Source organism: Capricornis sumatraensis, chromosome X (assembly GCF_032405125.1).
Source record: "Capricornis sumatraensis isolate serow.1 chromosome X, serow.2, whole genome shotgun sequence".
Lineage (NCBI taxonomy): Eukaryota > Metazoa > Chordata > Mammalia > Artiodactyla > Bovidae > Capricornis > Capricornis sumatraensis.
Genome location: NC_091092.1, coordinates 100383062 through 100406133, shown reverse-complemented (window position 1 = coordinate 100406133; position 23072 = coordinate 100383062). Strand labels below are relative to the sequence as shown.

The 23072-nt window shown below is 42.0% G+C and overlaps 1 protein-coding gene across 1 annotated transcript in view; it reads left to right on the top strand.

The window, feature by feature from the left end:
• Positions 1 to 23072, top strand: part of MAOA (monoamine oxidase A) — a 79889-nt gene that overhangs the window by 24279 nt on the left and 32538 nt on the right. The window contains exon 3 of the mRNA XM_068962044.1: positions 3938 to 4075. Within this exon, the coding sequence (XP_068818145.1) occupies positions 3938 to 4075 (138 nt within the window). The remainder of the gene's footprint in view (positions 1 to 3937; positions 4076 to 23072) is intronic.

The following is a 23072-nucleotide window of genomic DNA, read 5'->3' as shown; positions in this document are numbered from 1 at the left end:
GTATAATCACTAACTCATGAGATTAACAATACTGTAATGCCGGAAAACAGACAAGGGCTGGAGAATAGAGGAGACTCCTGGGGCAATCTCAGTATCTCTTATAAACACAGATATAAAAATTCTAAACAAAAGGTTAGCAAAGAATATCCAGCCATGGAAAGGTAATATCAGATTATATTACCCGAGGAAGGCAAGGTTCTAGGCATTCAATTTTCTGGAAATAGCAGATAAGGTAAATTGTCCCAGCCCTCCTACTACATACAAGGATACTAGATAAATTGCACATAGACACCACACACATACACACACGCACACACACACATCTTCAAAGCACCAGAGAGCTAACAAGGTAGTGAAGAATCACTAGACCAACATCCAGAAAACATTGACCTGCTTTTCCCTGGGGGTGGGGAGTTGCGAGCTTGCTGACTACTAGAAAAGAAAGCGAGAGACTGAGTAGTATTTTCAAAATCTTAACAAAGCTAGGGCAACTGAAGGTCAAGTCCAGTTCAGTTCAGTTCAGTCGCTCAGTCGTGTCCGACTCTTTGCGAACCCATGAATTGCAGCACGCCAGGCCTCCCTGTCCATCACCAACTCCCGGAGTTCACTCAGACTCACGTCCATCGAGTCAGTGATGCCATCCAGCCATCTCATCCTCTGTCGTCCCCTTCTCTTCCTGCCCCCAATCCCTCCCAGCATCAGAGTTTTTTCCAATGAGTCAACTCTTCACATGAGGTGGCCAAAGTACTGGAGTTTCAGCTTTAGCATCAGTCCTTCCAAAGGCATCCCAGGGCTGATCTCCTTCAGAATGGACTGGTTGGATCTCCTTGCAGTCCAGGGGACTCTCAAGAGTCTTCTCCAACACCACACTTCAAAAGCATCATTCCTTTGGGGCTCAGCTTTCTTCACAGTCCAACTCTCACATCCATACATGACTACTGGAAAAACCATAGCCTTGACTAGACAGACCTTTGTTGGCAAAGTAAAGTCTCTGTTTTGAATATGCTGTCTAGGTTGCTCATAACTTTCCTTCCAAGGAGTAAGCGTCTTTTAGTTTCATGGCTGCAATCACCATCTGCAGTGATTTTGGAGCCCCCAAAAATAAAGTCTCTCACTGTTTCTACTATTTCGCCATCTATTTCCCATGAAGTGATGGGACCAGATGCCATGATCTTCGTTTTCTGAATGTTGAATTTTAAGCCAACTTTTTCACTCTCTTTCACTTTCATCAAGAGGCTTTTTAGTTCTTCTTCACTTTCTGCTATAAGGGTGATGTCATCTGCATATCTGAGGTTATTGATAGTTCTCCCAGCAATCTTGCTTCCAGTTTGTGCATCTTCCAGTCCAGCGTTTCTCATGATGTACTCTGCATAGAAGTTAAATAAGCAGGGTGACAATATACAGCCTTGACATACTCCTTTCCCTATTTGGAACCAGTCTGTTGTTCCATGTCCAGTTCTAACTGTTGCTTCCTGACTTGCATATAGGTTTCTCAAGGGGCAGGTCAGGTGGTCTGGTATTCCCATCTCTTTCAGAATTTTCCATATTGTGATCCACACAGTCAAAGGCTTTGGCATAGTCAATAAAGCAGAAATAGAGGTTTTTCTGGAACTCTCTTGCTTTTTCCATGATCCAGCGGATGTTGGCAATTTGATCTCTGGTTCCTCTGCCTTTTCTAAAACCAGCTTGAACATCTGGAAGTTCACGGTTCACATATTGCTGAAGCCTAGCTTGGAGAATTTTGAGCATTACTTTACTAGCATGTGAGATGAGTGCAATTGTGCAGTAGTTTGAGCATTCTTTGGCATTGCCTTTCTTTGGGATTGGAATGAAAACTGACCTTTTCCAGTCCTGTGGCCACTGCTGAGTTTTCCAAATGTGCTGGCATATTGAGTGCAGCACTTTCACAGCATCCTCTTTTAGGATTTGAAATAGCTCAACTGGAATTCCATCACCTCCGCTAGCTTTGTTCGTAGTGATGCTTCCTAAGGCCCACTTGACTTCATATTCCAAGATGTCTGGCTCTAGATGAGTGATCACACCATCATGATTATCTGGGTTGTGAAGATCATTCTTGTACAGTTTTTCTGTGTATTCTTGCCACCTCTTCTTAATATCTTCTGCTTCTGTTAGGTCCATACCATTTCTATCCTTTATTGAGCCCATCTTTGCATGAAATGTTCCCTTGGTATCTCTAATTTTCTTGAAGAGATCTCTAGTCTTTCCCATTCTGTTGTTTTCCTCTATTTCTTTGCATTGATCATTGAGAAAGGCTTTCTTATCTCTCCTTGCTTTTCTTTGGAACTCTGCATTCAGATGCTTATATCTTTCCTTTTCTCCTTTGTTTTTCACTTCTCTTCTTTTCACAGCTATTTGTAAGGCCTCCCCAGACAGCCATTTTGGTTTTTTGCATTTCTTTTCCATGGGGATGGTCTTGATCCCTGTCTCCTGTACAATGTCACGAACTTTCGTCCATTGTTCATCAGGCACTCTATCAGATCTAGTCCCTTAAATCTATTTCTCACTTCCACTGTATAATCATAAGGGATTTGATTCAGGTGATACCTGAATGGTCTAGAGGTTTTCCCTATTTTCTTCAGTTTAAGTCTGAATTTGGCAATAAGGAGTTCATGATCTGAGCCACAGTCAGCTCCCTGTCTTGTTTTTGCTGACTGTATAGCCCTTCTCCAGCTTTGGCTGCAAAGAATATAATTAATCTGATTTCAGTGTTGACCATCTGGTGATGTCCACTTGTAGAGTCTTCTCTTGTGTTGTTGGAAGAGTGTATTTGCTATGACGAGTGCATTCTCTTGTCAGAACTCTATTAGCCTTTGCCCTGCTTCATTCTGTATTCCAAGGCCAAATTTGCCTGTTACCCCAGGTGTTTCTTGACTTCCTACTTTTGCATTCCAGTCTCCTATAATGAAAAGGACATGTTTTTTCGTTGTTAGTTCTAAAAAGTCTTGTAGGTCTTCATAGAACCGTTCAACTTCAGCTTCTTCAGCGGGGCCCACCGAAGTGTGTGTTTACGGAAGGAGGTGTTTGTAAACTCCTTGTGCTTTGGGTTGGACTGCATCCTAGCACTAAAGGAGAACAGTAAAATGACTAGGCCATGTTGCATTTCAACCTGCTTTCAAATCATTTTTGGCACAGAAAATGCAATAGAATTATCTAGTAATGTTAGCATCCCCAAGTGCTGAGCGGAAGCAGACATAAATCCTCTCTGAGAAAGATATAATCCTTCCAGGATTCAGATTATTTCTTCATTTCTCATGTTCAATGAGTGGCACACAATAAAAAATAATCAGGCAGGGGACTTTCCTGGCAGTCCAGTGGTTAAGAATCTGCCTTCCAATGCAGGAGACTCAGGTTCCATCCCTGTTCTGGGAACTAAGATCCCACATGGTGCAGGGCAACTAAGTCCATAGGCCACAACTAGTGAGCTCAGCCAAATAAATAATATAGGATCAGGAGGCCACCAGTTTGGGCTGACTGAAGAGTTCATCTGCTGGAAATCAGAAAGTTAGGCCTCATAAATCTCTGGGTGGCCCTCCCAGCAACAACTCCAAAGAAAAGCACAGATGACCTAAATGCCTTGAAAAAGACCTAGATGGGCAGGATGTACTATAGTGTTCTTTATTCTTTGTGCGTGTTCTTGGCAAATTTGCCTCATCAGTACCTAAACAAATGGGACTGCTTAGTGACATCATATGGGATTGGGGGTCAGTTCTTGAGGTGAAAGGATTGCTATTTTCAGTGTTCCTTTGAAAGAGAGATGTAAGGCACATTTAAACTGTAAAAAATAAACAGGTTCTTTTTGTTTTTATGAGACTTAGCAACATATATATATATATTATATATATATATATATTATATATATATATATTTTTTTTAGAGTTCTAACCAAAGTCTTCTGGCCACTTTTTCTCTTCTACAGAATGAACATGTTGACTACGTAGATGTTGGCGGTGCTTATGTAGGCCCAACCCAGAATAGGATCTTACGGTTATCTAAGCAACTGGGTTTAGAAACTTACAAAGTGAATGTAAATGAGCGTCTTGTTCATTATGTCAAGGTAAGCCTGATGTTTTACTCAAGTATTTTACTCAATGGGGAAGTATTTTATTGGGGAAAACATTTGGTTTTGTTTTCAGTTTTTGTTTTTGTCAAAGCAATCACGAAAGTAGGTTCTCAGCTTTAAAGGAGTATTCTGCCTTGCTTTCCTTCTTTTTAAAAAAGTCCTTGTGGACTCCTGCAGTCACTGAAAGTGGGCATTCTTCAGCTTTGTCCTCCTCCACCTCACCCACTGCGGCCCTAGAAGGCCACACCCTACCTAGTCCAGCTGGAATAGGGGTGGAAGGCTCTCAGCTTCCTTTCTTCCCATCCCTCTGGGACTAAGAGAAGCACCTTGAATAGACACACACACACACACACACACACACACACACACACACACACACAGCCCAGGCAGCTCCTGAGGCATCTATGAGGCAATTCTAAGGCCCCAAGGAACACAACAGTTTGAGGCCACTTAAGACTCTAAATGGGTCGTTCATCCTCATCCTTACCTGACATTTCTTTGCACACTTTGATCATTTTCTCTGCACCTAGCCATGACTCTTGGGAAGTCTAGCTCAGTTGTACAATTTCCTACTGTTTAAACAAGAGATTGTTTAAACTCAAAGTGCTGCTATCCCTTCAAGGAACAGCAGCTGTTGCCCATGTTATTCTTTTTTCCTGAAGCCAAACATGGAGCAGATGGAGTCTGAAAAAGGGCCTGGAGAAATCAAGTTTCTGGTCTGATACTGCAGCTCACTTCCTGGAACTAGTATCACCAGAGCAGGGGTCATTTACTCCTTCTAATGCCAGGATTCCCACACCACTAAACATATCACTTCTCAACAGATTCATCACCCAACCCCCAGCAATCATGTGGGTGTGCCATCTTCAAGGCCTTTCAGAGCAGAGATTTGAGGATCGTTGAATGTACATATGGCCACTGATGCCCAGTTGGTGAGGTCAGGAATCTTGGGAAACTTTGATTAGCTGCTTTGCATTGGTTTGCAATGCTTGAGGGAGTTTGGCAGTCAGACAAATGAGAAAAGAAACCAGCAGCCTTTAGAAAAACTGGGTTCAGAGGTCAAGTGAGAAATGGAAAAAGTATTAAAAAAAAGTTAGACAAAGTAAATTTATGAACACTGGCTTCAATAGGCCAGGATCAAAAAGGAAAAACTCCTTTGCTTCCCCACTTTGTCTTCTCTGCACGGCATGATGTTTACTTGGACTAGTAAGTAATAACAAAGGTAACAGTAATAGCAACTGTTAAATAACATGTATTGAGCACTTTGACCTGTATTATCATATTTAATGTAGAGAGAGAAACCAAATCCTTTGTACTACTCAACTGCTAGTTAAACAGTCATCTAAATTCACTGTCTAGTCCAACTAGGACTCAAATAAGTCTGGTGATTATCTTGGAACCTGAGCAAATTTATACTCCACTTTACAGAGGAAAACACTGAGGTTCAGTGAGGTCAAGTGACTTGACAAAGGTATAAAACTAGTAATGGTCTACCTATCCCCTGAACATACGTGCTCTTTATGAAGTTTAGGACTTACTTATATTCTTAAGATGCTAAAGATTGTTCTTTTAATTTAAGACAGTCTCATCTAATGGAAAGGTGAAGAATAGATATGCTGTTAGGAAATTCCCTGGCAGTCCAGTGGTTAGGACTCAGGACTTTCACTGCCATGGCCTGGGTTAGATCCCTGGTTGGGGAACAAAGATTCTACAAGCCACGTGACACAGCCAGTAAATAAATAAACACTTTCCATTGAACCATCCTCTCACATACTTTAACCTTCCAAGGAGCACCTATTTTCACCCAAGGTAGACTACAAAGTTAAGGTAAAAAAAAAAAAATACTGCACCAGTTAAAGGTTAATTTATTTTACCTGAATGAGTGCCTTTCTGCTAGTGTTTCTGATAAATCACATAATTTCTGCAATGAGAAATACTCAAGGTAGTGGATGTTTTTATAATGACCAGGAAACTAGAAAGTGAGGAGGCCGGATTAGGGAAAGAGCAGGAAGATATTTAACTATTCCAAGTAAGAATGATAATCAACTGTATGTGCTTAGTCGCTCAGTTGTGTCCAACACTTTGCTACCCCATGGACTGTAGCCGGCCAGGCTTCTCTGTCCATGGGGATTCTCCAGGCAAGAATACTGGAGTGGGTTGCCATGCCCTCCTCCAGGGGACCTTCCCGACCCAGGGATAGGACCCAGGTCTCCTGCATTACAGGTGGATTCTTTACCGTCTGAGCCACCAGGGAAGCCCAATTAATTGTATAGCAAAAAATAATTCCACTTATTTAAGAATATCTCCACTCTGAGTGTTATGTTTGCTTCTAGGGAGAAGAAAGGACGTTTCCTGCCAGCATGGTCATGAATTGGGCTAATAATGCAAATTGTTTTTGTGACACTCTACATTAGCTCTCCTCACAAGCTCAGCTTCTGTAATCTAATACAGTATATTCTTGTCAGTAAATAACACTGAAATGAAGTGGGCAAATAACTGGACGATTGCGGCTGTCTAGTTAAACCAAGCATATTCTTTATGATCCAGATTGCTCCAGCTCTTAAATTTTACTAATCTGCAACCTTCAAGAATACCTCCGTTGTTTCTTCTGTCAGCAGACTGTAGTGCGTTCAGTTTCCGCCTACGCTAGGATGATTTTCACTATTCACCAGTGCGCTATTCTTGACCTTAGCTAGATTGTGTTTATGGGGCAAATTTTGATGGTGGTCCCGAGCCTGAGCCTCTGAAGCACTGGGGATAGATGCTGGGTGGTGTTTTCCACTCTCTCCCTTCCCCAAGAGGACTAAGTTTACCTGCTTTAGTGGGATCTTAGCCCCTCAGTTCAGTGCAGTTAACTTCAGTTGCTCAGTCATGTCTGACTCTTTGCAACCCCATGGACTGCAGTGTGCCATCACCAACTCCTGGAGTTTACTCAAACTCATGCCCATTGAGTTGGTGATGCCATCCAACCAGCTCATCCTCTGTTGTCCCCTTCTCCTCCTGCCTTCAGTCTTTCCCAGCATCAGGGTCTTTTCAAATGACTCAACTCTTCGCATCAGGTGGCCCAAGTATTGGAGTTTCAGCTTCAACATCAGTCCTTCCAATGAATATTCAGGACTGATTTCCTTTAGGATGGACTGGTTGGATCTCCTTGCAGTCCAAGGGACTCTCAAGAGTATCCTCCAACACCACAGTTAAAAAGCATCAATTCTTCGGCACTCAGCTTTCTTTATAATCCAACTCTCACATCCATACATGACTACTGGAAAAACCATAGCTTTGACAAGAAGGACCTTTGTTGGCAAATAATGTCTCTGCTTTTTAATATGCTCTCTAGGTTGGTCATAACTTTTCTTCCAAGGAGCAAGTGTCTTTTAATTTCATGACTGCAGTCACCATCTGCAGTGATTTTGGAGCCCAGAAAAATAAGTCTGTCATTGTTTCCATTGTTTCCCCATCTATTTGCCATGAAGTGATGGGACCAGATGCCTTGATCTTAGTTTTCTGAATGTTGAGTTTTAAGCCAACGTTTTCACTTTCCTTTTTCACTTTCATCAAGAAGCTCTTCAGTTCTTCTTCACTTTCTGCCATAAGGGTGGTGTCATCTGCATATCTGAAGTTATTGATATTTCTCCCAGCAATCTTGATTACAGCTTGTGCTCCATCCAGCTCATCATAGAAATGATATATTCTGCATATAAGTTCAATAAGCAGGGTGACAATATACAGCCTTGACATACTCCTTTTCCAATTTGGAACCAGTCTGTTGTTCCATGTCCAGTTCTAACTGTTGCTTCCTGACCTGCATACAGATTTCTCAGGAGGCAGGTCATGTGGTCTGGTATTCCCTTCTCTTTAAGAATTTTCCAGTTTGTTGTGATCCCAACTGGGGATCAAACCCAGGCCCTCTGCAGTGGAAGCATGGAGTCTTAACCATTGGACTGACAGGGAAGTCCCTATCTACTTTATTTTTAGAAGATGCTTATGGTTATGCTAAATTCACTTGTTTCAGTAAGTAGTCACTGGACAATCAACTGTGTACCAGATATTGTTCTAGGCTGGATATAGACTGATGGATACATGATTCAGGTTCCTGCTCACATAGAGCTTGCCATTTCAGGGGAGGAAATAAGTAAACAACAAACAGTAAGTAATACTAAGTAACATTTCTGCCTGTATCCTTCATGGATCTTGCGAATAGAGTTGCTATTCTAACTCTGGTTTAGTAAATCCAATTCTCATATCATAGGTTCCTGACTGATTCCTACAGTGAACAGGTTTTATATATGTTGTGAATTTGATATGGCTTTATTTGGGAGACTGTATCTGATTTGTGAAATTAACAGAAATTAATCATGTCTTTAACGTAAAAGGTAGCTTTGAGATGGTGTCAGCAAGATACTTTAGTTTAAAATGCACTCTATGGATCTTTTCTTTTGGAAGGTGTACAGGAAGCAGGTGGACTTGAACATCTCTTGGACTGATTGATTGATTGCTTGTGTTAGTAAAGAAGATGCCCCATCTTTGCAGTTGTTTAATGAGTTACTTCCATTGAGTTGTGGAGACTTTTGGGTTAAGTTTTACATTGCCGCATCTTGGAAAAAGAGGAAGAAATACTTCATTTTCTTTTCTTTTGCTTTCCATGCGTTTCTCCAGACCATAATAATGCAGGTAGGGTATCAAGAGGGTGAACACTGCCAGAGATGGAGTAAGGCTTTTGGCAGGGACTGCTTTAAAGGAGACATTGATGTTTTTACGCATTCTCACTTTCTGGCTGCTTTTTGAATCCTCCCTAAATAAAAATACAGACTAGATAGACCACACATTTGTTTTTAGAGAATGATGTGATAAAGATTTGTTTGAAACAGTCTAGGCTTTCCTGATAGTAACAGTTCAGCAAGCAATTTTTCTGAGTATTTGTTCTGTTCTTCCCACACATTTACTCCATGTTTCTGTGCCAACGACTGAAATCAAAGGCTTTTCAGAATGTGTGTGTTCTGGAATGCTAAGTAATTTTCTTTGTTGTTGCTAAGAGGTGAATTTTGTTTTTGCCAGTAGGTTGTGTTGAAAGCACAAGATGTGTTTTTTTTTGTTAGTTTGTCTTAATGCTTGCCAGATATAACTGCGACTTTGACCCTTTGCCTCTAATAAGGTGTTTCTTTTGGATCGGGGACATATATTTTTAAGCCGCTTTTAATACCTTTCCATACCAGCTCATAGAAGTCTTTTCTTTTGTCTTCAAAGAAAGTTATGCTTTCACTTTCCACCCCTCTCAGTAGGAAACCCAAGAAGCCAAAAGTGTTAGGCATTTGTAGGGATGTTGATTGTCCTGTCTTCACCTCCTTTCTTTTAATCACCTGAATTCATCCCTCCTGATTCCACGGATTGGTGTTGCCTTCTGTCTGTAATATACATATATCTACGTTACCTCACTTGAGCTTCCCAGTGATCCTCTGAGGTAGTAGCATTATTTACCGCATCTTACACATGAGAAAACTGAGGCTTAGAGAGTTTAGGAGCCAAAGTGGGGCTTTCCAGGTATTGAACTCAGGTTCTGTGAGTTACATCACACCATTCCTTATTCTGTGGGCAGAGTTAACTTGTGAACCCCTTTAACAAACTACTCCAAGATACAACAGAAATCATCTTACCCCAACAGGCTTTGGAGTCCTCAGATGCCACTTTGGCGGTAAGGGCTCCTATGGATTCCAGGGGTTGGTGTGGAGTGGGTATGCCTAGGAGTCATATGTGGCACCATTCACCAGGGTGGCCTCGTCGCTTATACCCTTAGCCATAGATCTGGTCCCCCTCTGGCCTTCAGTGAGGACTTGACTCCTGAGAAAGCCCCAGGCCGCCCCAGCTAGGCTCAGCAGGCTGAAGAAGATGGATTTTGCTATTGTGTTAAAATACTAAAGCTAGAGGCCTGGGGCATGGCTTAGAATTGTTGGCTATATATTCTTTTTTATAAGTGACTTATGTGAACTTATTAGGCTAAGTATGATCGATAAGAGTATTTTATTTTATGCCATTGTACTCTGCCTGGTTTACAAAAGAAGAAAAGGATTTAAAGTAATTTGTATAAGTCAGAGTAGAAGATGAGAAAAGACAGTTAGGTAAGGACAGGCAAGTGGTAATGGGCTTGTGTTCATGATAAGAAATTGTTTTGATCATAGAAATGAAATAATACAAAAGGGATATTTTTCTCTAAATTCAATTATACATAGGATTTTAAAAGCAGAAAGACTAAAAATATTTACATATTTTCACTCTGCTCTATCAAGTATTCAGTATAAAGAAATATAGCTTGTAAGAAATAGTTGCTAGTAATTTCCATTCTTTTTTTCTTCTCTATTTTAAAGGGCTTCATATACTTCTTGTGGATCATAGGAAAGCTTAATGACAAATTGCCCTTAAAGCCTTGCGCTGTTTAGAAAGTTAGGTCAGCGTTAACCATTTTCTCAATATACAGCAAAGTCAGATTAATTATTAGATTTTTCCCTTTCATTAATTAAAAAAAATGTGATAAAATAGACGTAATCTAAAAGTCACCATCTTAACCTACTTAGGTGTATAATTTAGCGACATTAAATACATTCACTTTTTATATTCCTTTCATTCATTTTTAATAGGAAGTAATTCACTACAGAAATCATTTTTCTAGCCATTCATTGAGAAATAGTCTGGAATCACCTACCTGCCTTGGACTGGCCTTCACTGGCAGTTTAGAAAGGGCAATAGGTCACACACAAAGCTTTTCTCTCACTGAGACTGTGGGACTTTTCGATTACCTCTTCAAGTGGGACTCTGGCATTTTGGTTAATGGCAAAAAGAACTTGTGAATAGAATGAAACATTACAAAAGCAGCTTTGTCAAGAGAGACTGTTCTAGTCTCCATGATGACCCAGCTCCTGGAGGTTCCGACCTTTCAGGACAGAATGTAGTTTCCAGCCAGAGATCTCCCCCTGCCTCCCCACTCCTTGCTTTCTACTTCCTCCCTGAGTAGCCCCTATTCCCACCCCAGAGCACACACCCAAGTATCCCAACCAAAAGACTCAATCATTCAGTTCAGTTCAGTTGCTCAGTTGTGTCTGACTCTTTGCAACCCCAAGGTCCTGAATTTTTTAACTTTTTTTAACTTTTTGTCCATTCTGAGCCTCCTGAAGAAGGGAAAGTTCTCTTGTCCCACTGGCCCAGCCAGAAAGTCTTTTCTGTCATTGCCCTGTCTTGCCACTTAACAGGATCAACAGCCCTCTGTCTCAGGTGTGGACTCTAAGCCTTTTCACTTGTATATCAAACTCAGTGAACAAATACCTTTTGAAAACCTAGTGGATCTCAGTAAGTGACAGTTATCCTCACTTCAGAGATAGGAGAAAGTTGTAAGAACGTTAATGTCAGTTCGTGTGCCCCATGTACAATGAGCCCAAACAAACTGAAAAGTCAAAGTTTGGAGCAGAGAAAGGTTTATTGCAAAGCCATGCAATGAGCTGGGTAGGCTCATGCCCTAAAAAGCCCTGCGCTCCCTGAACGGTTTTGGCAAAGCACTTTTAAAAGCCAGGTGAGGGAGGGGGAGTCACAGGGTCTGTGACCAGTTTGTGCACAGTTCTCTGTTTGGCTGATGGTGAAGTAGCAGGGTGGTGTCAAAGGGGTTAACATTCAGTTCAGTTCAGTTCAGTCGCTCAGTCGTGTCAGACTCTTTGCGATCCCATGAATCGCAGCACGCCAGGCCTCCCTGTCCATCACCATCTCCTGGAGTTCACTCAGACTCACGTCCATCGAGTCCGTGATGCCATCCAGCCATCTCATCCTCGGTCGTCCCCTTCTCCTCCTGCCCCCAATCCCTCCCAGCATCAGAGTCTTTTCCAATGAGTCAACTCTTTGCATGAGGTGGCCAAAGTACTGGAGCTTCAGCTTTAGCATCATTCCTTCCAAAGAAATCCCAGGGCAGATCTCCTTCAGAATGGACTGGTTGGATCTCCTTGCAGTCCAAGGGACTCTCAAGAGTCTTCTCCAACACCACAGTTCAAAAGCATCAATTCTTTGGTGCTCAGCCTTCTTCACAGTCCAACTCTCACATCCATACATGACCACAGGAAAAACCATAGCCTTGACTAGACGGACCTTAGTCGGCAAAGTAATGTCTCTGCTTTTGAATATACTATATAGGTTGGTCATAACTTTTCTTCCAAGGAGTAAGCGTCTTTTAATTTCATGGCTGCAGTCACCATCTGCAGTGATTTTGGAGCCCCCCAAAATAAAGTCTGACACTGTTTCTACTGTTTCCCCATCTATTTCATTATTAGTCCTTGGACTACAGAAGGCCTGGGGCTATATGCTTCTGGTGCTCAAGTAGTTAACATCTTCCATTGTTGAAGAGGGTGTGTCACTAAGTTGTGTCTGACTCTTTGCAACCCCGTGGACTGTAGCCCGCCAGACTCCTCTGTCCATGGAATTTTACAGGCAAGAATACTGTAGCGGGTTGGCATTTCCCACTCTAAGAAAGGGGGAAGTTTTTAGCATCTGTAAAACAACTCAGGAAATGTTCATCAAGTACTATTGTCTAGGTACTTCAGAGAGGAGCTAAAGCAGAGGATATGGGGGAAGGCCCGTCTCAGGAAGGCCCCCATAGCGTCTTGTTCAGTTATAGGAATGTAAGTATTTGGTTCCAGGTCCTACAAGAAGTGAATGAGAGAGACAGACAGATAAACAGGCAGATGTGAAAGCCTAGTTGATAATTACTCTTAGTAAACATAGAACTTGGAACTGAAAAAAAAAACCAAATAATGAAAATAGTGTTGATACTTTATATTTGAATGGTCCAGTATTGTTTTCATAGCACTTTATTGTATTGTTTTGCTTTGTGATTGGATTTGGTGCAACTGGAAGAAGAAAATTCTAGGTGGGAGCACAGAAAATTTGAGTGTTAATTATTGTTAAATGTAATGAATACTTCGCTCGCAAAAGCTGTTGAGCTGAGTCCTCTTCATTGCAAAGACTTTGCTTATGTCAGGTTTTTCAAACTAAGAGAACAATTACCAAACTATTAGTACATTTGTTTTCAGTCCCATAGCTCTCATGTAATTTGTCAGACTCAGATGATACACAGTGAACCTCAGGCTGAGATTTAATTTTGTGTGTTTGCCAAAGTACCCAATGGCCTAGTTTCCACAGCCACATCCAGCAGATAAACGGCTCTGAAAAAAACATCAGGCTTTAGAGACATGGTAGGAAATCACCATCAGCTCACACTTCCTGACCAGCAGCAGGTGATAAAGTAGACCCTGGGGCATAGCCGTGGGTGCTGCTGCTGCTAAGTCCCTTCAGTCCTGTCTGACTCTGCGACCCCATAGACGGCAGCCCGCCAGGCTCCTCTGTCCCTGGGATTCTCCAGGCAAGAGTACTGGAGTGGGTGTCCATTTCCTTCTCCAAGCTGTGGGTGCAGTCACTCACTAATCCACATAATTGTTTGGGCACCCACCCGAGAAGTCCTGAATATCCGTGACTTTCCCCCAGTTGGTAGATTTTTAAAAAATACTTTTCTGATGTCCAAATGTTGGAGAGATTGTGCTAGGAATCTGATGGTTTCTGGTCCCCCCTCCCTCCCACTGCAAGCCCTCATCACATCTCTACCAGCCTGAGTGCAGGAGCCATCACAGACGAAACTCCACCCAGTACAGGGACAGGGCTGCCTCTGCCTGGTCACTGGGATACACAAAGTGAAAGCTCTCAGTTAACAGCCTATCTGGCAAGAAGCTCTGCTTTACCCTTGACCCTGTCAACCGGCTCTGCTGTACTTTCTGTCTGCACTGCCCTGTTCCTAGGGGAGCAGAGACCCAGACCTGAGACTCAACACAGAGCCCTTGCAGTTTTAACTAGATGTGAAGAAGACTGAGCGCTGAAGAATTGATGCTTTTGAACTGTGGTGTTGGAGAAGACTCTTGAGAGTCCCTTGCACTGCAAGGAGATCCAACCAGTCCATTCTGAAGGAGATCAGCCCTGGGATTTCTTTGGAGGGAATGATGCTGAAGCTGAAACTCCAGTACTTTGGCTACCTCATGTGAAGAGTTGACTCATTGGAAAAGACTCTGATGCTGGGAGGGATTGGGGGCAGGAGGAGAAGGGGACGACAGAGGATGAGATGGCTGGATGGCATCACTGACTTGATGGACGTGAGTCTGAGTGAAACCCGGGAGTTGGTGATGGACAGGGAGGCCTGCTGTGCTGCGATTCATGGGGTCACAAAGAGCTGGACATGACTGAGCGACTGAACTGAACTGAACAAGTGAATTTGTTGCAGGAAGGAGGACCACTTCCAGGGCCCGAGAGTGGGCTCCTGTCTCACAGTTGGAAATGAATTGCCCGAGGACACACATGCTGACAAAGAGAGACTATTGGGAAGGGGCGCCCAGGCAGAGAATGGCAGGGAATCCGGGAGAACCTCTCTGCCACATGGCTCGAAATCTTGGGTTTTATGGTGATGGGATTAGTTTCTGGGTTGTCCCTGGCCAATCATTCTGGCTCAAGGTCCTTCCTGGTGGCACACACATTGCTCAGCCAAGATGGATTCCAGCGAGGAGGATTCTGGGAGGTTGGTAGGACATATGGACAGAAGTCTCTTCCTTCCTTTTGACCTTTCCCAATTCTTCCAGTTGTTGGTAGCTTCTTAGTTTCTCATTCTTTACCAGGACCAATGCCTCCTGAATGTGCTTACTGTCAGGCTTGGCCAGGGCAGGAGGTTTCAGTCAGTGGTTCCCCTAGCAACTTCATCTGACTTCTCCTGTTTGACTCAGTGTTGTGGAACTATGTGCCTTTTGTCCAGCAGAGGCATGCATAAGAATTTATTCCCATTTGTAGCATTTGGAAAATAAATATTCTGTTTATTTTGGGTTTTCTTTCTAGCTTGTGTTTTCCTGTGTTCTCTCAGGCCCCTACCAGTGACAGGCAGCATATGAAGAAAGCATGCCTAAGGGAATATTTTCCAAGCAATTTTATTTCCAAAAATGCTTTGCAAAAGAGGGAGTTTGTCGGTTGGATAAATTTTGGAAGTGCTCCATATTCTAAGCCTGTCTTTGAGAGCCAAGATGTCCATTAGCAAATTAGAAGTATTATGAGGGCTAGCAGATTTTTTTTTAAGCTAGTAGTTTTTTTTTTTTAAGCTGTTTAATTATAAGTCAGCATTCTCCAGATTTATGGCCATGGAACTCATTTTCATATAGCATCCAGAAAGATTAGAGTGAGAAATGCTAACATAAATGTGTTTAGAGATTTAGGTTCCCTAAGAAAGTGAGTCTTTCATCTTTCTTTTCTCTTTAGCACCTTACACATAGTGAGTTCTAATAACTTTGATGGTAATTTACTAGACTTGGTAATTACTACCAATGGTAATATTGATTATGGTTATGTTTAAAAAGCTGTGCCTGTGAATTGATAAGGAAAAATCAGTGCCAAAATGGCATTCATTTGAAGCTCTTGTCTGAGTTGGGAAAAGAGGGCGTCATTTGCATAAAAAGAGAGTGGATCCTTTCTGGGGACTAGGGGAACTAAGTGTGATAGGAGATGGGATATAAAAAGCAAGATTTCCAGTCTTCCTCTCATTCCTTCATTTAACAAGCATTTCTTAGAACCTTGGTATTTATAAAACAAGGCAATGTAGGAAATGAGGCATAATTCTTCTTCTCAGGTGTGTTGAGACTAGTCCAGATGGTAAGACATGTACTTAACTCAGTTTAACATTGTAAAGAATGGCAAAGGGCTTTGAACAAATGAACAAAGTGCTCTAGTGCATTCAGAGGAAGCTAAAGTGGTTTCTGATCCAGGCAGCTAGGTGAGATCTTTGGGACCATGTCCCTCTCAGATCAGTATTCACTCATGCCTACAACCTCCAGGCGTGGAAGCACATCCTAAATAGGCTCTCAGTGGAGGATCCAGCTCAGTGGCTTTGCAGGTCCAATCTTTCTGACATGGAGACTGAGACACAGAGCTGGAGGCCAGAGGAGTCTGAACTGAAAGCATGGAGACATGAACTCTGGTTCTGCCACTACCAGGTACCAGCTGGGTTTAAATAAATTAGACACACACACACATACACACAGGCATACTTCAGAGATACTATAGGTTCGGTTCTAGAACCACTGCAATGAAGCAAAAATATCACAATAAAGTGAGCCACACAACTTTGTTTCTCATTCCATATATAAGAGTTATATTTACGCTCTACTATTAAGTGTGTAGGAGCATTATGGGACTTCCCTGGTGGCTCAGATGGTAAAGAATCCGCCTGCAATGCAGGAGACCTGGGTTTGATCCCTGGGTCGGGAAGATCCCCTGGAGGACAGCATGGCAACCCACTCCAGTATTCTTGCCTGGAGAATCCCATGGATAGAGGAGTCTGGCGGGCAACAGTCCATAGGGTTGCAGAGAGTTGGTCACAGTTGAAGCAACTTAGCACACATGCATGCATGGCTAAATGAATAAGAAGAATTTTACACAAACACTGTAATGTGATAAGAACGAAGTTTTAGTGAATATTAGAATGACCTGTGGGATTTGTTCAAAATATAGATTGCCTGCCCACACACCCTTGATTAATAGGCCTGATGACAGGATCCCTGTAATCTGTACCCTGAGTTATTCTGAGCAACTTCTGCTATAAATCCAGGAATCCTGCAAATGGAAAGGGTTGGATTCTGGAAAAGTTTATGATATTCATTCACATGTATATTACTCTACAGCAGGGTTTCTCAAACAGGGCACTACTGACTTTTGGAACTGGATAACTCTTTGTTGTAATGAGTCTGTCCTGTGCATTGTAGGCTATCAAGCAGCAACCCCAAATCAATTATGACAACTAAAACTGTCTCCAGACATTGCCACATATAACGTGGGGAGCATAGTCAATCCTGATTGAGAAGCACTCCTCAACAGGGACCAAAGCCCCAGGAGTCAGACTAGAGATAGTGATACTGATCTTTCTAGATCAAATCTGTTAACAGTGAAGAGCACCTTTCTCTAAAAACTTGAGGTCCCCAAAGAAAACATTCTCAGAAGGGTCTGTCTACCTGTCCTCTAATGTCTCAGCTATCCCACTCAAGTACTAGACACACCAAACACTAATAATCAACTTATGTAGACTTTGGTATAAGACACATTTCCCCTTTACACTTTCTACTGGAGTGTGTATCACTCAAAATATACAAAAGATCTCAATACAGCACTTTACCAGCCTCCATAGATAGAACCTGAAGTGTAGGCTGGGTTATAGAAGGGAAGGAAATAAATGCCAATAAAGGGTTAATGAGTTGTTGCAGCTGTGGGCAACTGAGGCTCAGTTCCCCATAGTTTTACCTGAGAAATTGTGTGGACTATGCCAAAGAATTGCCCCACCAAGAGTAGAGAAGCTAAAAAAAAAAAGAACAGAGAAGCTGAGAGAATTTATCCATGTTCCTCATTGGCTGGGGTTGCCCTTATGTCCCATGGTGGATGTTGACCATTGAACATCTGTTGCAGAGTAAGCCTCAGTAATCAGGTATAAGATGATCAATCCTTAGGATATCAGCCTCATCAGTCAAGGTTCAGTGAGATAAGCAAAATGAGTAAAGGATTTATTATAGGGACTTGGCCTTACCTAACTGTGGGGAAAAAAGTCTTTGCATCTGATGCTGGAGTTTGAAGGGCAGGCAGTCAGGAAGGGAAGATAGACGTATGATGGGGGAAAGCAAGAACAAGCTGGAACCCACAAGTGTGAACTGGAGTCCAGATTAGTCTTTGTTGCCTCTGATCTTGACAGTGTGGGTGTCTTGCAGAAGTCGGGATTCTTCATCATAGAGCTAAATACATATACCTGGCCTAAGAGTTGGAGAAGGTGAAGGAGGATCCTAGAAGGGTGGAATAGTTGCAGGCCCTCATGCCATGAAAATCACCAGCAATGTGTGTGACCCTCAAAAGGAGTGGCTGCTTCACTTTTACTCTTTAGATTTCCCATAAGAATCTTTCTTGTGACCTATCCTAACCAGAAATACATAGGAAAGAAAACTCAGAAATCCAGTTCGGCCTGAACAAGTTGACAGAGTACAAAGCCATTATATCATCTCTTCCCTCTATCGCTTGCTCAGTGAGCCCACATACAAAATGGCATCCATGGCATCAAGGATGGAGACAATGTATGGTCTCAACAATATGACCTTCCACTCACCAAGACAGATTTGATTTTGGCTATCATTAGTCACTAAGGAAATGTAAGTCCAAACCACAATTAGATACCACTTTGCATCCACCAGGGTGACTATAATCAGAGAGACAGACAATAACAAGTGTTGGCAAGGATATGGAGATATTGGAATCTTCATATATTGCTGGTGGGAATGTAAGTTGGCAGCAGCTGCTTTGTGAAATACTTTGACAGTTCTTCAAAATGGAGTGGGAGAAAATTAAGTGACTTAATGAAAAAGGGTTTCTTCTTGGGTTGATGAAAGTGTTCTAAAATTAGCTGTGGTGATGGTTTCACAACTCTGAATATACTAAAAAGCATTGAATTTTGCACTTCGAATGGATGGATTGTAGATTATGTGACTGATATCTTAGTAAAACTGTGAAAGAAAAACAGCCACTTATCATCACACTGTAATAGTTTCATCTTTTTTCTAACTTCCTAGTTCTCTTGAGTTAATAGCATTTGTGAAAGAGGAAAAAATTTTTTTTCAATGCCCTGTTAGTTATCTTTACTTACCCAAGAACATCCAGAAGAACTCATATTATTTCTATATTAATTGCTTTATTTGTAATGTTTGTATATACCTAGAGTCCCTTGGGAAAGATGGCATAACTATGCATTTGAAACCTTTTATTCTTAATATTATGGTATCATTTATACCTGAGTTTAATGATTCTCTTTTTCCATGGATGAGATTGCACAACTCAAGTGCCCATTGTGTTAGTTGTACAAGTCCTGAGAGAGGGGGCTGAGCATAAGATGAAAATGAGGTCATGAACTTAAGAATGTGCTGTTAGCCCTTGAAATTGGATAAGAGGTAGAGGGAGCAGAGGCATGAAAATTGCAAGCCATAATGTTGTGCAAATAAAATAACAACAAATCCAGATGATGAATGAGTTCCCCAGGGAAATGGGTGGGCTAAGGAAGGCTGAGGATTGGACCCTGGGAGAGTCAGTAGATCAGAGAAGAGAGGGTCTTACAAACCAGATGGCCACTTGGGAGAACCAATACATTAAGATAAGATATGGGAAGTCCCTGGCAGGCTGGTGGATAGGATTCCACACTTTCACTAGGGAAGGCCTGGGTTCAATCCCTGGTCCCTGGGGAATTAAGATCCCATAAACCTCGTGGCATGGCCAAAAAAGGAGGGGAAAAAAGATAGGATAGATGTTTCTTTGTAAGTTATGATGGCTTTTTCTAGGTAAAGTAGTACTATGTATAATGTTTGAAAAGAGTTTGGCTACCTGCATGTTGAAAGAGGTAAACAATGATTTTTTAAACTTAAAATACAACACAATCTTATTTAATTGGTCTCTTTTTAGATAATTTCTTTATTTAAAGCATTATTATGAACTATAGAAAAATAAACCACCAAGATATTTCTCATACAGGCCAGTCACAAAACAGTGAGACTAGAAAGGTGCCAAGGAATTCATATGGGTTGCAGAGACATGTTTCTAAATCAATCCAGAACATACCTGCTTATTTTCAAGATGATTAAAGAAAAATATTTGTCAGCTTCCCTCAGTGGCCTATGATACTCTTTAATAACACTGATTCCCTTCTGTTCAACTAAATATTAAAAGTACAGAGCTGAAACTCACCACCATGCTAATTGGTAAATGCTACTTTCTGGCTTATTTTACAGGACCAACAATAAATCTGTTGGGCTTCCCTGATAGCTCAGTTGGTAAAGAATCCGCCTGCAATGCAGGAGACCCTGTTTTGATTCCTGGGTCGGGAAAGATCCCCTGGAGAAGGGATAGGCTACTCACTCCAGTATTCTTGGGCTTCCCTTGTGGCTTAGCTGGTAAAGAATCGGCCTGCAGTGTGGGAGACCTGGGTTTGATCCTTGAGTTGGGAAGATCCCCTGGAAAAGGGAAAGGCTACCCATTCCAGTATTTTGGCCTAGAGAATTCCACGGACTGTCTAGGCCATGGGGTTGTGAATAGTTGGACACTACTGAGCAACTTGCATTTTCACTTTTCTTTCAACAATAAAGAATGATGTGGGAGGCATCAACTGTCCTCCTCTTTTATTTTTGAGCTTTATGTAAATGGACTCAAACTCTATGTGTTCTTTGACTTTCTTCTTTGACCAGCATATTTTTTTAATTGTTCATGGCCATGCTGCAATGACTTGTGCGATCTTAGTTCCCCAGCTAGGGATCGAACAGGGGCCCTGGCACTGAGAGCTCCAAGTCCTAACCAGTGGATCACCTGGGAATTCCCTCACTGATATATTTTAAAGTTACATCCATGTTGATTGGTGTTGTTTATAGTTTATTCATTTTCACTGCTCCAGAATGGACATTCATGTGTATCTTAGTCTGTCTATCTAAAGCTCAAAAATAGACAAAACCAAACAATGTATCATGCAGGTATGTATACGAGGGAGATGGAAGTAAAGGAATGTTAGACACAAAATTCACTACAGTGGCTCCCTCTTGTGCAGAGGAGACTGGATGTGATTGGGGAGAAACATGGTGTACGTCTAAATTTCTGGTGATATCACGCTTCTCAAATTGGATGGGGTGCATGTGGTTGTTCATTTCTATTATTTCTCTTTATCAGTTTTTTTATCATATATAGCACATTTCATAGTAAAAATTTAATAGCATTAAATAGCTTGCTCAGTAACTTTGACTTGTTAAGAACGCCTTCCCCTTGCCTTAATTGGGCAAGCATCCAAAAACTTTAAACAAACAAAAAAAAGCAACAACAAACTTATCCTCTCCTGGCAACAGTCTCCCTTTATTATGAACATTGGTAGAGTGAAGATGTGGTTTCTCAAGGAGACTTAAGTATTTGGGGCACAATTCCAGGGACATTGCATTCTACTTGACATCAACAACTCTGGCTGTGTCAAAGGCACAGAAATTACAAGCCACTTAGAAAGGGTAGAAAGGTTTCAGAATATAGGCACAAAATTAACATTATTTTTCCCCAAGATTTTTTTTTAAATTTTTGCTTTAGCCATGCTCTTTGGAAACTGTAGTATTCTAGGAGATCCTGCTTCACATTCTTAGGTTATAAAGGCATTTCTTGCTGAAAAGTGGTTTAGGATTGAGAAACAGCTGACACTTTGGGGAGAAAACTATAGAATCACCTGCCAATGCAGGAGATGTAAGAGATGGGAATTCAATCCCTGGGTTGGGAAGATCCCCTGGAGGAGGATATGGTATCCCACTCCAGTATTCTTGCCTGGCAAATCCCCATGGACAGAGGAGCCTGGAGGGCTACAGTCCATGGGGTCGCAAAGAGTCAGACATTACTGAAGTGACTTAGCATGCACACATGTATAGAATCACATTTAAGATAACGTGAAGGTGCATTCCCAAACAGTTTCACCCAGCTAAGAGCCATCTCCAGGCCCTCCCACCGCCCTATTTTAGGGATTTACCCAGGCAGAAAGTAGTCTTGAACTGTCTAGTTTAGAAGCAGGCCATGGAGGAAATAAGCCTTCAGGGACTGGTGAGAAAGGAAGAGGTATGTGAGTGTTTCCACATACATGCATTTCTTTAGCACACTGAGATTTTCTGTGAAATAAGAACAAAGAAGCCAAACAATGCTAAGAGAGAAAATCATGAACACCTTTTATCAACTTAGTACCTCTGTCAGCAGGATAAAAATTAACATTGTGGCGGGCCTCTATGATCTCCTTTTAAAATATTCCATGACTCCCATTTCTAAAAAAGATGGCCAGGCTAAACCCTTCTCGCTGGCTGAATGTTTCACCTCTCCTGCCACCTCTTTTTGTTGTTCAAAGCTCACACCACAGGGTCTTTAGGACCTTGGGTGAAATCCTATTCTGGTTGGTATCATACTTATCATATTTATTTTTCGTACTTAATGTCCCCTGATGATTAAGCATATTTAAGGATTTTCAATGAAACTAGGCCATGCCATGTGGGGCCACCCAAGACGAAGGGGTCATGGTGGAGAGGTCTGACACAATGTGGTCCACTGGAGAAGGGAATGGCAAATCACTTCAGTATTCTTGCCTTGAGAACCTCATGAACAGTATGAAAAGGCAAAAAGATAGGACACTGAAAGATGAATTCCCCAGGTCGGTAGGTGCCCAATATGATACTGAAGATCAGTGGAGAAATGACTTAAGAAACAATGAAAGGATGGTGCCAAAGCAAAAACAACACCTGATTGTGGATGTGACTGGTGATAGAAGCAAGCTCCGATGTTAGGTCCATGAATCAAGGCAAATTGGATGTGGTCAAACAGGAGATGGCAGAGTGAATGTTGACATTCTGCTGCTGCTGCTGCTAAGTCGCTTCAGTCGTGTCCAACTCTGTGTGACCCCAGAGACGGCAGCCCACCAGGCTCCCCCCTCCTTGGGATTCTCCAGGCAAGAACACTGGAGTGGGTTGCCATTTCCTTCTCCAATGCATGAAAGTGAAAAGTGAAAGTGAAGTCGCTCAGTCATATCCAACTCCTAGCGACCCCATGGACTGCAGCCCACCAGGCACCTCCGTCCCTGGGACTTTCCAGGTAAGGGTACTGGAGTGGGGTGCCATTGCCTTCTCCGGTCGACATTCTAGGAATCAGCGAACTAAAATGGACTGGAACGGGTGAATTTAACTCAGATGACCATTTTATCTACTACAGTGGGCAGGAATCCCTTAGAAGAAATGGAATAGCCATCATAGTCAACAAAAGAGTCCAAAATGCAGTACTTGGATGCAGTCTCAAAAACGATAGAATGACCTCTGTTCGTTTCCAAGGCAAACCATTCAATATCACAGTAATCCAAGTCTATGCCCCAACTAGT